The 13,517-nt window shown below is 38.6% G+C and overlaps 1 protein-coding gene across 1 annotated transcript in view; it reads left to right on the top strand.

The window, feature by feature from the left end:
- AP3B1 (adaptor related protein complex 3 subunit beta 1) overlaps positions 1-13,517 on the top strand; it is a 150,766-nt gene that overhangs the window by 29,580 nt on the left and 107,669 nt on the right. Inside the window, 1 exon segment of the mRNA XM_075182307.1 lies at positions 7,746-7,928. Within this exon segment, the coding sequence (XP_075038408.1) occupies positions 7,746-7,928 (183 nt within the window).

Raw genomic sequence — 13,517 nt, 5'->3', positions numbered from 1 at the left:
AATTAAACTACCACCCAAGTAAACCCAAGCAAGCAGATCGAGAACATTCAAACTCCATACAAATAGGGCCCTAGTCATAATCAAAATCAGGATCCCAGTGCTGTGAGGCAGCAATGCTAACTACTGTGCCACCATGCTCCACCAAGGTAGAGGAGAGTGTGGGAGTAGGAGGGCCAATCGCTGACTGTAATCACTTGCAACTCCAACAGGGTGACGGTAGGTCAGCTTAGTAAAATATTTTACTAGTTGGTAGTACAACAAAAATTGAAACCGCTTACACGTGAACAGCTCTTGTTAATTGTTTTTTTTTTTTTTTTTAATCTGTGTTTTTAAACCTCTCGAAAAGCATCATTATTGCCTTTGTAGTCCTGTCCACTGTAGGAACGCTTGTACTAGAGGACTCTAAGAGCATGCTCATTACTCTGTATACTGAGAGTTCCGATGAGCAGGACAATGTGGAGCACAGAAGATGCTTTTATTTGCAATTATATTTGGTAATGGATGTGATGTTTTCAGTTTTAGCTCCTTTGGATGGAATTTGTAGTAAAAGTACAACTGCTGTCACTTTCAAAATAGTTCTGTATTATGCACAAAATCATGTGTAAATATTTCCATAGAAAATAAGATTTGTTGTATGATGCAGTATAGCGCAGTATTTCCAGACCTGTATCCATGTGGATGAATAGAACCATGCAGGAAAGGCACACACTCTCCTTACTGCACTATAAACTCTGCCAAAACGATACCTTGAAATAGTATCCAGCCCCCGCTCCTTATTCCCACACTCGCGTATATCTGGGCCTGGAATTTGTATTTTTTTAGAAAGTGAAGTGTTTATTTGTCACACGTTCATCTTTAGAATACCTATAAAAATAAATAAATATGATGGTAAACTATAAAGTAATAGAAGTGAAAGATTTACACATTATAATAAGTATTTATACCCCTTGGTCTATACCTGGTTGAACCACCACTAGGTGATATTATTTTATTTATTAGATTTCTTTTGCAGTGTTTTTGGAACATTGTCTTTTTTGAAAAATCAGTTTCCTCCCCAATTTGAGGGTAGAAAGTTGTGGTCCAGGGTTTCACTGTAATATGGAACATTCATCATCCTATAGTCTGTTGTCAGAAGCATCCCATTAACATCATACCATCTCCATATCTCGCCGTGTGGTTTGTGCTACCTGGCTGGTGTGTAGGGTTTGAGTTGTTCCATACAGACCTCCCAGAGTTCTACTGTGGTCTCGCCAGACGCAGGACGTTCTGCCACCTCCTCTCAGTCCCTCTGCCTCCTCTCGCTTCTCTCCGCTCCCCTCAGTGACTCTCAACCTGTCATCCGTGCCCACCCTCTTGGGCCATAGTTACCTGCCTATACTCACTTTTCCCCTCCCTCCCTCTCTTTCATGCTGTGCCTGAGCCCCCAGAGTTATAGTGCTTACTGTTACTTGTACTGTGCTGTTTCACCTTGTATTGTGCCATTGTTTGTCCTTGTACGGTGCTACGGATACTTTGTGGCGCCCTATAAATAAAAATTAATAATAATAAATCTCTGCAGTATCTTTCAGGTGGCGTTTTGTAAACTCTTTGAATGTATTGGTTTTTCTTTTCTGCCGGGCTCATTCCTTGCAGCCCTCCCATAAAAGCCTGTTTTGACGAAAGCCTTTGACCCATGTACATTATCTTCCATTGCAACCAGTGACTTCTGTAGCTAGTTCTGTCTCCCAGCTAGTCACATTGTCCTTCTCTCCTATCCGTTGCCTTCTCCGGCAGCCAAGTTCATCTTGATACTACTTCTAGACTATGCCCATGTAATGGTCTTGTACCCTTCCCCAGATCTGGGTCCCTCTATATTCGTATCTCTAACTTGTTTGGCCTACTGTTTTGTCTTCATTTAGATCTTAGGTTTTTTGTTTTTTTAAGTACTTCTCCAAGATTCCAAGATTTATATTTAAAGAATACAACAGGGGATATTAATATTTATACATTTACTGTATTTCTGTTTTTGTTTTAGTTATTTGTGTACTGGTTTTGGAATATATATTTTGATTAGACTTAGTACTTTGTGTATCGGTGCCAAAAAATCCTACTTCATTGTATTTCAAATGCAGAATCTGCTGCAAAACAATATACAAAAGTTTTTTAGGAGCTGATTAGTTTTCCCAGACCGTGTACATTGTACTGAACGTTTAAATTCAAGCAATCTCCTTTTAGCCACGTTTATTAAGTATTAAAAGCATGAGTGCAGAGAACGTAGCTTATCAGTTCACTAAAGCTAGCAAAATCCCTGAGGCATTAGGCAATATATTAAGATGCTGATCACACTCGTGGAATTATTCCTTAGTGATGCCAGTAAGTTTCTTATAAAGTCACAGGGTTCCTACTGCTTCATCCCAGAAGATGGCTGCCTCCGTGATGTCACTGGTTTGCAGTGAATTGATGAGCGTTGGTCTTATTAATGTTGCTAGAGCCTTTACTTGAGTGTAGCTGAAGGTCTAGTAAGTTATCATGTCTGCTGGGCTGAACATGGGTAAGCTGCTGTTTTCATAAGTTATTGATTTAAGACCAGCAAGAGCTTCGCTGTTATGGAAAAATGACTGTTTGTGCAGATGTTGCATTGTGATAGATCTATTATACTGCTATTAGAAGATTAATGACTGATCTTTTTCATCTTCCATGCCTGTAGAAAATTGAAATCAGAAGGGGAATATCATTTGGGCACTATGATTAGGGCAGGTAGGAGGGTCATTAATTTAAGAGCCGGAGTCTCTCGGCACATTATCAATCATCCCCTGATGCACTTCTTGTGATGACCCAGCACTCTGGGCCTCCACCCACCCCACCTTAATTAGAATTCATGACAAAATAGATGCGAGGAAACATTTTGTACCCCTCATATTTTTACAGAGAATTTATTGTTATTAGAGGATCCATTTGCTTAGTGTGATTTTTTTCATTACCAGCTTGTCAACCGCCATAGATAATCTGGAGGAAATATAAACTGCTTAGATTGAGTGTCAGTGTTGTTGATGGTTCATGTAGTTTACCTTGGAGCTCGGCTAATGGCTCAAGTTCATAGCAACAGCACAGAAAACACGTGGCAACTGTTGGAAGACGAATGAACCGTGTTTATTGCTTTAATAGAAAAAATACATAAATGGAAGGCTGCATTTGAATTTGATGAGCTCATTGCTAGTTTTTGCCGGAGTGATTTATTTATCCCTCCCCCCTTCTTGTGCCAAACGCTACTATTGACGCAACGGGATAGAAATGAACGGTCTGATTTTGAGAGAGCGATATTTTTTTGCTTTTACGTTAGTCAATCGTTTTGTTTTAATTCGCAATGGTTTTATGCAATGCCGAGCATTTAATAAACTGGAATGATCTGGTGTTTCGTAGAACTAGGAATATTATTTCTTATCAGAGCAGGTAAAGGTTGAAGAGCATATTGCTATAGAATGATTGGCGTTGTTTGTGATATTTAGGGATTCTAAACACCCCCCTTCTATATTTACATGTTTATTAGACTTTGCAGTCTAATTTCCTAATGTGTAGTGTAGCTGTGTTTTGTGTATTGGTTGCTGTGTTAATGTGCAGTGTGTTTGGATAAGCTGAGCTGCATTCCAGCGAGAATACATTGATTTGATTGAGAAATAGTAATGCAAAATAGATTTGTATTTGTGCAAATTGCATCACTAGGAAATAGCTGAGCACTTTATTATATCCAAAATGAATGGGAAAAAAAAATTGGACGTCAGAATTTAGATTTGTTGGGTGAGCGCAGAATTGTTTTTTCCACTTACTGAGACAAGAAAGGAATTTACATTCTAATATAGAATCAGACGTACGCTGATAGAAATGACTTTTTTGACAATTTGGCTTTCTTTGTTGGTTTTTGCATTATTTAATCTTGGGTGTATCTCTTAATATATAAAAATAACAATATTACGGCTGAGCTGTGTATTATATACATGGAAAAGCCTGTGTTTGTGTATTAGGAGGTGTGTGGACAGATGAAGGTGTCTTAATGGAATGATTAATTATTGTGGCTGTTGGCTTTTGTAGCCATGATTTCTCTCTGCTGCTGAAGTGCTTTGTGCTGCCCCTATAACAGCTGTGGGTGACAGGCTCTATCTAGGGATGGGGGAAGACTATCACCCCTTATTTATATTTGCTTAGCGTCCGGTGCACTATATCCGCTATGTGTGCTTGTTCTAGCGTTCCCACTCAGTATACCTTATATGGGGTTTTTATCCTCCTGACCACTGCTATATAGTTGGGGGTTCTTCTCAGGATCACCTGTGTTTTTCATGATGTCCCCCAAAACTGACTGCTGCAGTGAAAGCCCCGGGTTGGATGTAGCGGTTTAAATAAGAGGTGGCTCCTAATTGGCTATGTTCCAAGATCTTGGTCATCTCTAATGCCAGGCAATGTGTTGGAGCCAGACATGTGACTTACTGGAAAGGTGACTCCAAATCAAACCTTTTCTAATGGATTTATTTCCAAAAACTTGTTGAACCTTTTACATGTAGACTTGTCCTGAAAAACAGCAGCTACTAACATCCACACCATTTACTTTTTAGATTTAATTGTTCTTGTTTAATTGTTGCTGCCTTATAGCTCATTAGAGATCCACATAATTCCTCCTGGTCCTAGGACTGTATGTTCTGTGTTTGTTGTTCTTTATTTTCCTCAGTACTGACCTTGAAGGACATTAAAAAACATTCATTTTTAGTATATTCATCTTGTAGTTGAAGTGAGGATGCTGCTTTACACCATAGAGTTTACTTTCCAAATGATGGAGCCAGTGTGTGTGTCTAATTCTGTTTCACTGTTTAGACATGTCTGTACTTTACCATGAGCAGTACAGTGGTTAGTGTTACTGCCTCTCATTGATGGGGTCTTGAATTCGACTCCGAGCAGAGCCCGGTCTGTGTGTAGTTTGTATACTCTCCCTGTGTCTCTGGTTTCCTCCCACAGTCCATTAACATACTGGTAGGGCTTCTCTTCTAACAAAAATGGACATGTGTGTCTATGGGAGTTAGGTTGTAGACTGTATTGGGCAGGGACAGCGCCGAGTACTATGATTGGTGCTCTTTAAACAATAATAGTAATACCATAAAGTAATTTGGTGGAAAAGCATTATGTGAATGAAGACCAAACTAATGTCTTTAATAAAGAGAAGAGAGCACACTAGTCTTTGTACCGTCAGGAAATTCATTTCATGTCCTTTTTGTTTAACACTCTTCTAGGCACTCGCGTTTAGAAAACCAGGACACTTTAGTCCACACTCTGCAACACTGCTGTGAGCCAGTAGAAGAGCTGCCTTTCTGCTTCTACATACATACAAAGGCAGAATTCTCAATTACACACACTTGTAAATGCATGATAAGTCACCCGCCTCTTCACGGCACTTCTGCAGATAGGTGGTCCTAACTCTGAACAATAAGTCCCTATATACTGGGTCATACATTCATGTGTTTTTTGAAGCTCCTCCTTCCCTTACAAGCCATCGCTGTTTTACATTTCTCCTGCAAAGTTGCCGATTTCCGGCAACTTGCAGAAATCGGAGCTTCAAACATTTACCCTAGGAGTCTCCAAATAGCAATGGCGGACCAATGAGGCTCTCCCCATCAGCTACTAATGTTTGGACCAGCTCTCCCTATCAGGTACTAATGTTAAGACATCGGCATGCCCAGTACACCACGCTTTGCCCCTTGCATCCATATTGGCTGTGCCCCTTGATATATCACCCCACACGTTTCTTCCAGAAAACCTGGACTGGATAATGAAAGATGGAACAGTCGGGGGAGTGCTCTACACAATTACCTTTACTGTTAGCGCTTATGAAAGACCATATAAGCTTACCAATGACCAAATTGGGAAAAGGATATTAATGCACTATTATTGTTCGTTAAATTGTTTTCTCTTTTTTTTAGCTTTCTCGTATAATCTGCTTTTTAGAATTACCTACATGATTGTTTTGTTCTTTGATTGTTTACCTGCAGTTGAAGAATGATTCCGGTGAAGTAATAGACTCCCACACTCTATCAGTTGAATAATGTTGCCATTAATTAAACTCTTGGCATGTTCTTCTACCTGATTCTGTAGCTGCTATGTATTATGTTCCCCTGTATGCGTAGCTAATGCTATCTTTTGGCCTTTTCCTTCATGTTCTGAATAACAGGAAAAGCAAATTATCCTAAGATGTCTGATGTATTTTATTTAGTTCTTACAAATAATCAAATCCTTGGTTTGTGGAATAAATTTTCTTCATGCTGGTACCAGCAGGCTCTAGTATGTGGACAGGGCTGGAGTCAATAAATGCGACTTCACGCTTATACTGATTGGTAATTCATAGAATCCCCAAAGGGCTTCCAGCTTGCTTAGCATAATAGCAAGTATATATTCTGTGCCGTTTTCTTTTGATTGTAATGTTGGATGCATATTAATATACCAAATGTTGGCCAAATACTACCGGAAAAAAAAACACGCTAAAAATATTAATATTAGTGCAAATAACATTTGTTTTTTGTTTAATTTTTTTTTTTCCAAAAGGCTTTCATCAAGTTGTGTTTTCATTCAATTACTATTTAAGTCATTTGGGAAATTGCTGGCACTTACAAGTAATCCTGTTTTGCTTTCAATGAATGAAACCTTTATTTTCCAGAGGGGGTTTGCTTTGCACTTTGTATTTACAATATATGTTGACTTTGTTGTTACATTTATAGCGTTCCCTTGTGATAGCTTTGTATGTGCAGAAAGTAACTTCTTAAGTATAGATGGTTTAAGGGTTAGATGTAGTGGTCCTCTTATGATAGAATATTTCTTAAGCTGTGTAAATCTGTGTGCGCAACTACTGTCAATTTTGACTTAATTACTGGCCCTTTTTGAAGGGCAAAATATTAGAAAAAAGGTTTAATAATTAAAGATATATAAAGTTTTTGCAGTTGTAGTTTAGTGTTCATTACATAGATAAGAGTTCGTAATTTTGCTCCCAATCGGCGTCTATTGCACTAAGGGGCATATTCAATTGTTGGGTTTCCCCGCGGCGTTAAAAGTATTACCGTTATTACGGTAATACTAAGCTGGATTTCGCGCTGAAATCAAGCGGGAAAAATACCGTTATAACTGTATTTACGCGCACTATTACCGTAACGACGGTAATAGTGCATGCGCCGTGTTACTTTAGGCAGTAACACCAACAATTGAATATGACCCTAAGGGGCATATTCAATTCCGATCCGATCCGCGGTAACGCGCGTTATCGCGGAAAATGCGCAGTACTGCCGGTAATACGGTACCGCAATAACGCAGATTTTCGTACGCAGCCCTACGAGCTGCGAACGAAAATCCACGTTATTGCGGTACCGCGGATTAGGTTCGCGGCCGTTCCGGCGCGATCCCGCGGATCGGAATTGAATATGCCCCTAAGAATTTCTCGGAACCCAGGGACAGTAATAAGAATGTCTGCTTTACACTTCTGCTATAAATGGGTGTGCTCCCAAATGTTACTATAGGAATTATCTAGTTATAATCTTTAAATCCCAGCACTTCTCATAACAATTCTAGTAAGAATGTACCAGGAATAAGGGACTACACTGCCTTAATTACTATATTGAGAGATTTTTGTCTATAGCATTTTGTGTTAAAGGTAATCACATGAGTAAAATATTGACTAATAATTGCTCTAATTTACAGTGTTTTGTCTTTAACATTTAATTTTGTTTGTATTTGCTCCCCAGCTTGTGGCAGGCAGTGTTGTGATGGCATTTGAAGAGGTATGTCCAGATAGAATTGATTTGATTCACAAAAACTACCGTAAGCTGTGCAACCTGTTAGTGGACGTGGAAGAGTGGGGACAAGTGGTGATAATCCATATGCTGACTAGATATGCACGCACACAGTTTGTCAGCCCATGGAAAGAGGTGAGTGAGAAAATTATTTATGAATTGCTGACAAAAATAACCTATTTCTGTTTGTATTTGGTTCAAACTTCCATCACCTTTGCCTTGAAATACACAGCCACAAAACTATTCACAATCTAAAATAGATGGTAGATAATTCATAGATCTGTAGATTTGTTTTACAGCCTATTCAAAGGGCTCCATAAGTCACTTCTGTGTTTAGAATTCTGCTTAACTAGTAGATTATAGTTACCGTTATGGTTACATTTTTGGAACACTGTCACCAAGCAACAACGAGGCGCTTCTCCTACAATTTCTGAAGTCTGGATTTGTATCAAAATATTTTTATATTTGTGTTAATCTTTAATACATGTAACATGATTTGTAATAATGTTGATTGACTTGATTAGCTCATTGAAAGCTACATTTGCTCAGCCAGTGACTGGAGATGTGTATTCAGAATGGTGGGGGTTCTGGACATAATCCCGATGCTGCTCTACTAATGATGGGAGTGGGGTTTACTGTTACATACTCAGTATAGTTGGCAGTCTTTTTATTAAACATATTGGTAAACAGGTAATCCAGATCATTGAAAACTACAGTTGCCCAGCTAGTGACTGAAGTTGGTTATTCCGAACGGTGGTCTTATTGGCCATAATCCCGATGCTGCTCTGGTAGTGGTGGGAGTGGGATTTACTGTTACAAGTTCCGTGTTAGTGTAAATCTCTATAAAGCACATTGATAAACGGGCAATCCAGATCACTGAAGAACTTGGCATGATTTTCACCTGGCTAATTTGTAGCATCTCAGTCAACAAAAACAAAACCATGTTTGTTAAGTGACCATATCTGATTTTATTTACTTTAGTCAATCAGTATTTAGGGTTAGTCTTTGTGGCTTTGCCATTTTTTTCCCCACAGGGAAGTCCCATAACAAGACATCTTGAGATGCCCAAGAGACTTTTAATTTAGTTTATTTGTATCATTATGGATCGGAATCTAGGCTGTTTATATGTAAATGTAAGATTTAAGGAACAATTAAGTGTTGACAAAGCAGATTGCAGCCTTATCAATTGCAGTGCATTTTCCATAATTTTTCTAACTGACATATTTCATGATAAATAGCGGATGCCAAGTCAAAGCAGATTATACAGTGCACTAGCAATTCATAGTGCTGTCAGGGAGAAGACCGATTGACTTTACATTTACATATTAATGAGAAGATTTGTTAAGAGGGTGCTTGACTATGGAAAATAACCGCATATTTATAGGGCACAACATTTCATAAATAGAGCTGATGCAGGAAAATGGAAATTAAACCTTTTTAGGTTAATGAATTCTAGAGATTAGTGAAATGAACGTTAGCAGATTTAGTTGTATAAAAATATACCTTGCAGATAGCACACTTCCTTTGTGTCAAGTTTCACAACAGTCTCTCTGACTAATGACTTCCCATCCCATGTGATTTCTGTTTTCTTAGTGAATTGATATTGATGGGATGTTGATTCCTGAATAACTTGGATGTGAGAGCTAAGAGCAGAATGCCATGCATAGCAAGTGGAAATATTGCTGTTACTGAGATCTTTTGGCGCACAGTTTGAAGTCTGCAATGGATGTTGTACTATTTCTCTGCAACTGTTTTTTTATTTTTTTATTTTAATATGTATAAATGTAACGGCAGCTTGTTTGTATGCACTGTGTTGTATGGAACACATTGTTGTACCATGTTTCCTTGTGCTGTTAAGTAAGGCAACTTGGTGGGCACTTCTGGGGCCAGTTTAGTCACTCTTATCATGCACTTTGTTCTACGTGGCAAGGGACACTAATAAAAGGGAAGGGTCTGTTTTTATTATAACTATACCAGTGTTGAAATGACGCAGCAGAATATATATATATATATATATATATATATATATATATATATGTGTATATATAATATATATATATATATATAATGTGTATATATAATATATATATATAATGTGTATATATAATATATATATATATATATATATATATATATATATATATATATATATATATATATATGTTTCCATAAACAAATAAAACAATAAAAATTCTGTATCACTGTGCCCTAGTGCTGGAGCTTTGCTGTGCCCTTCTCACCTCTCCTGCTGGTTGGTTGACTTATGAGTGAGTGCAGCTTGTGCTCATTACTGTAGTGTCCAAGTGCACATAGTCTGTTCTATAGTGGTGGAAGAAGGTGAGTGATGTTAGTGGAGCAGCCCCCCTAACCCCCTCCCATCATCATCATTCACTGGTTATGTAAAGGGGAATAAGATGGGGGCTGTGAGTAGCAGAGGTGTATAATAATGTAGGAGACCATATTTTACAGCCAATTAATGGGATTTTCATCTTCAGATGACTTTAATTTATTAGCTGCATTCTGTGTTTTTCAGTCCCGTCTTTAGATGAGCAGGCAGATGTTTGTTTTATTGCTCCTTGGATACAATTGTGCTTTCCAACTCGAAAACAGTGTTTATATTAATAGTAACCAAGTGCTATCTAACTCCTCGTCAGAGGAAAAACAATGGGGTGCTGCCTAAAGGGATTTGAATTGTTTCCCAACCATTCAGAAAATACAATACATAGATGCAATTCCCTGGCGCGCCACCACTGAATGGTACAAGAAATAGTCTCGTATGTTTCAATGATTACAATCCTTTATAATGTATATAATGTATATAACAATACGCTGAAATTGCTCTGGTCAGAGTCTGACAACATATCATATATACAGATGTCAATAAAAATAAAGTGTGGCATGGAATTGAAAATCATCTAACATAGAGTCCAAACTCTCACTTGTGGTATGATGACGCATACCAATGCGGGATATTCTTGAAAATGAAATCTACTGGTGATGTCTAGTATAAGTCCCAATAATAGCCTGTGCAGTTCCAACAGTGTTTAGTTACAGGCAAACAGGTACATTAAAAACAATTTAATATATACGACCCAGATGAAATTCTTTTTTAGTTTGGTCTATCTTAATGTTAATTTTAATTACTTCGTCTACTTTAAAGGAAGATGATGGATCATTTTGGATTGCTGCACTCCATATGGACACAATGAAGAGATTACATTAGGTTGTATTGAAGATAGAACTAATAACCGTGTTCTCCCCAGAACGTTTTGGTAGCCGGGTGGTATTAAGAAGCAGCCGGGTGGGGGCAGTGTAATACTTTAAAGTAACAATGAAGAATGTTGTAGGGTATTGCCCACACCTGCCAGGACTGGTCAGACTGGTGGACAGTGGTCTAACACACTGCTGGCTGTAGTGCTCACATAGTGCCTGTTCTAATAGGAGAAACAATGGTTTATTCTATTATAATTGGAATGTGATGGGCTCCAAGAGCCGGGTGGGCAAGTAATAACAGCCGGGTGGAGCACCCAGGAAACAGGTGCTGGGGAGAACACTGAATAAAATAATATTGCTGCTATCTTTATTTCTTTCTTGCAACATGTAAGCGCTGTTAGAGTGAGCCTGTTCTTTTTTTTTTTTTTTTCTTTTGTTATTAATAAAATACTTAATTTGCATACTGCCAATGAAGACAGCGGCTTGTGACCCATAACACTGACAGAGCACAGTAAGCAGAAGCGTGATGTGTTTCATTAGAGTAATTGCATTACAAATCAACTCTGGTGGATTTTGTTAATGGAATTTTTCTACTGTTAAAATACGGAGCATAGGGACAAATCTGCTAAGACAATGCATTCCCAGTAGCTTACATCGTGGCAATGCTCAGTTCATAGGCTTTCCAAAGGTAAAATTGCACTATTTATGTTCAAATTCAATAATTTCGTAATAATAATTGCACTTTTTAACAATGCACTGAGGGCAATAAAATATGTTGTATATTAGAATGCTGTATAATTAGTTAAGTGCTTATACATTACGTATAGATATCACAAAATACTCTATAATGTTAGATAAAGAAAACTGTTAAGCTTTTTCTTAATTAGAAAGAAAAGCAGGCAGTCATTGATCATCACCATTTATATAGCACCACTGATTCCGCAGCGCTGTACAGAGAACTCACTCACATCAGTCCCTGCCCCATTGGAGCTTACAGTCTACATTCCCTAACACACACACAGAGAGAGTGAGAGAAATTAGGATCAATTTGATAGCAGCCAATTAACCTACCAGTATGTTTTTGGGAGTGTGGGAGGAAATCGGAGCACCCGGAGGAAACCCACGCAAACACGGGGAGAACATACAAACTCCTCACAGATAAGGCCATGGTCAGGAATTGAACTCATGACCCCAGTGCTGAGAGGCAGAAGTGCTAACCACTTAATGACCCCAGTGCTGAGAGGCAGAAGTGCTAACCACTTAGCCAACCGTGTTTCCCATAACATAAGTATATTTAGTGAAAGCACTTTTTAGCTGCAATTACAGCGGTCAGACCATTTGGACACTCTGCTACCGCTTTTATACATCTACACACTGCAATTTTCACACCCTTTTCTTTGCATTATTGCTCAAGTCCCATTAGGTTGAATGAGAAGTGTTGGTGAACATCAATTTTCAAATCATTCCACAGATTCTCAATGGGTTTGAGGTTTTGCCTTTAATTGTCTTGAAACTCCATGGCACTGACCAGCTATTGGACTTCCCACATACAAGTGTCTCTCTCTTGACATCCATTAAACGCTTTAATTGTACTCCGATGGACTATAGTCAGTTAATTATGTGATCTCTGAAGGTGTCTTAGTAACAGGGGTGAATACTTGTATAATCTGTTTGTTTCTGATTTGTAGTAAACTATTTTTGTGTTGACCAATGGGAAGATTTCCAGAATAAATATAAAGTATTATATAATGTAGGAAAATAAAATGAGAAGAACGTTAGAGAGGGCGATCTCTTTTATATATGTTACAATAATTTCATGTTCCGATGTGTTCCCACAAAATAGAAGAGGATTGTTAGATCAGTTGAAGGCTTTATACATTTGTGACGATTCCTCTCACTCCCACCAATCCACTGGCCCACGGATAGGGATGGCCACGAGTTGAACATACTCACGTCCACCGTGGCCCCTGCATTGGAAGTAATTTGCACACCCGTCTATGCACATGTATGAAGTGGTCCTGCCTCGTAGCCGGACAGAATTTATACAATGTTGAGTAGTGCTGTGAATAATATCATCTTGAGCTGTTTGTGTGGGGGAAAAAGAAGTGTAGTGAAGTTTATTTTTATTTTATGTACTTTTGTGGGGTGGATTTGGTGGGTAAAAGATAAATAACTTTAATAGCACAGGACAACATGTTAGATTTTTAAGTCCTCCCAGCCGGTGGTAGTAATTGCAGTGATCACCACAAACCTGACACTACTTACCCCGATGTGGATTACCTGAACTTCTGAACCCTGACAGAGCGCTAAATCCGACTGTTGAAAAACATTCTTCAATGCGACGAATGAAGATGCCGGGACGTCTAAATGCTGTCACTTTCAAGGGCGACCGTAGTATTTCTGGTGTAAAAGGGGTAATGCCAGGAGGCGCTGCCTGTACAATGTAGAAGCGTTACTAAAACACATTGTACAGGGGGCGCCTCCTGGCATTGCCCCTTTTACACCAGAAAT

Source organism: Mixophyes fleayi, chromosome 1, assembly GCF_038048845.1.
Source record: "Mixophyes fleayi isolate aMixFle1 chromosome 1, aMixFle1.hap1, whole genome shotgun sequence".
Taxonomy (NCBI): Eukaryota; Metazoa; Chordata; class Amphibia; order Anura; family Limnodynastidae; genus Mixophyes; species Mixophyes fleayi.
Note: the sequence above shows the minus strand (reverse complement) of the source record. Positions and strands in the feature narration are given on the sequence as shown.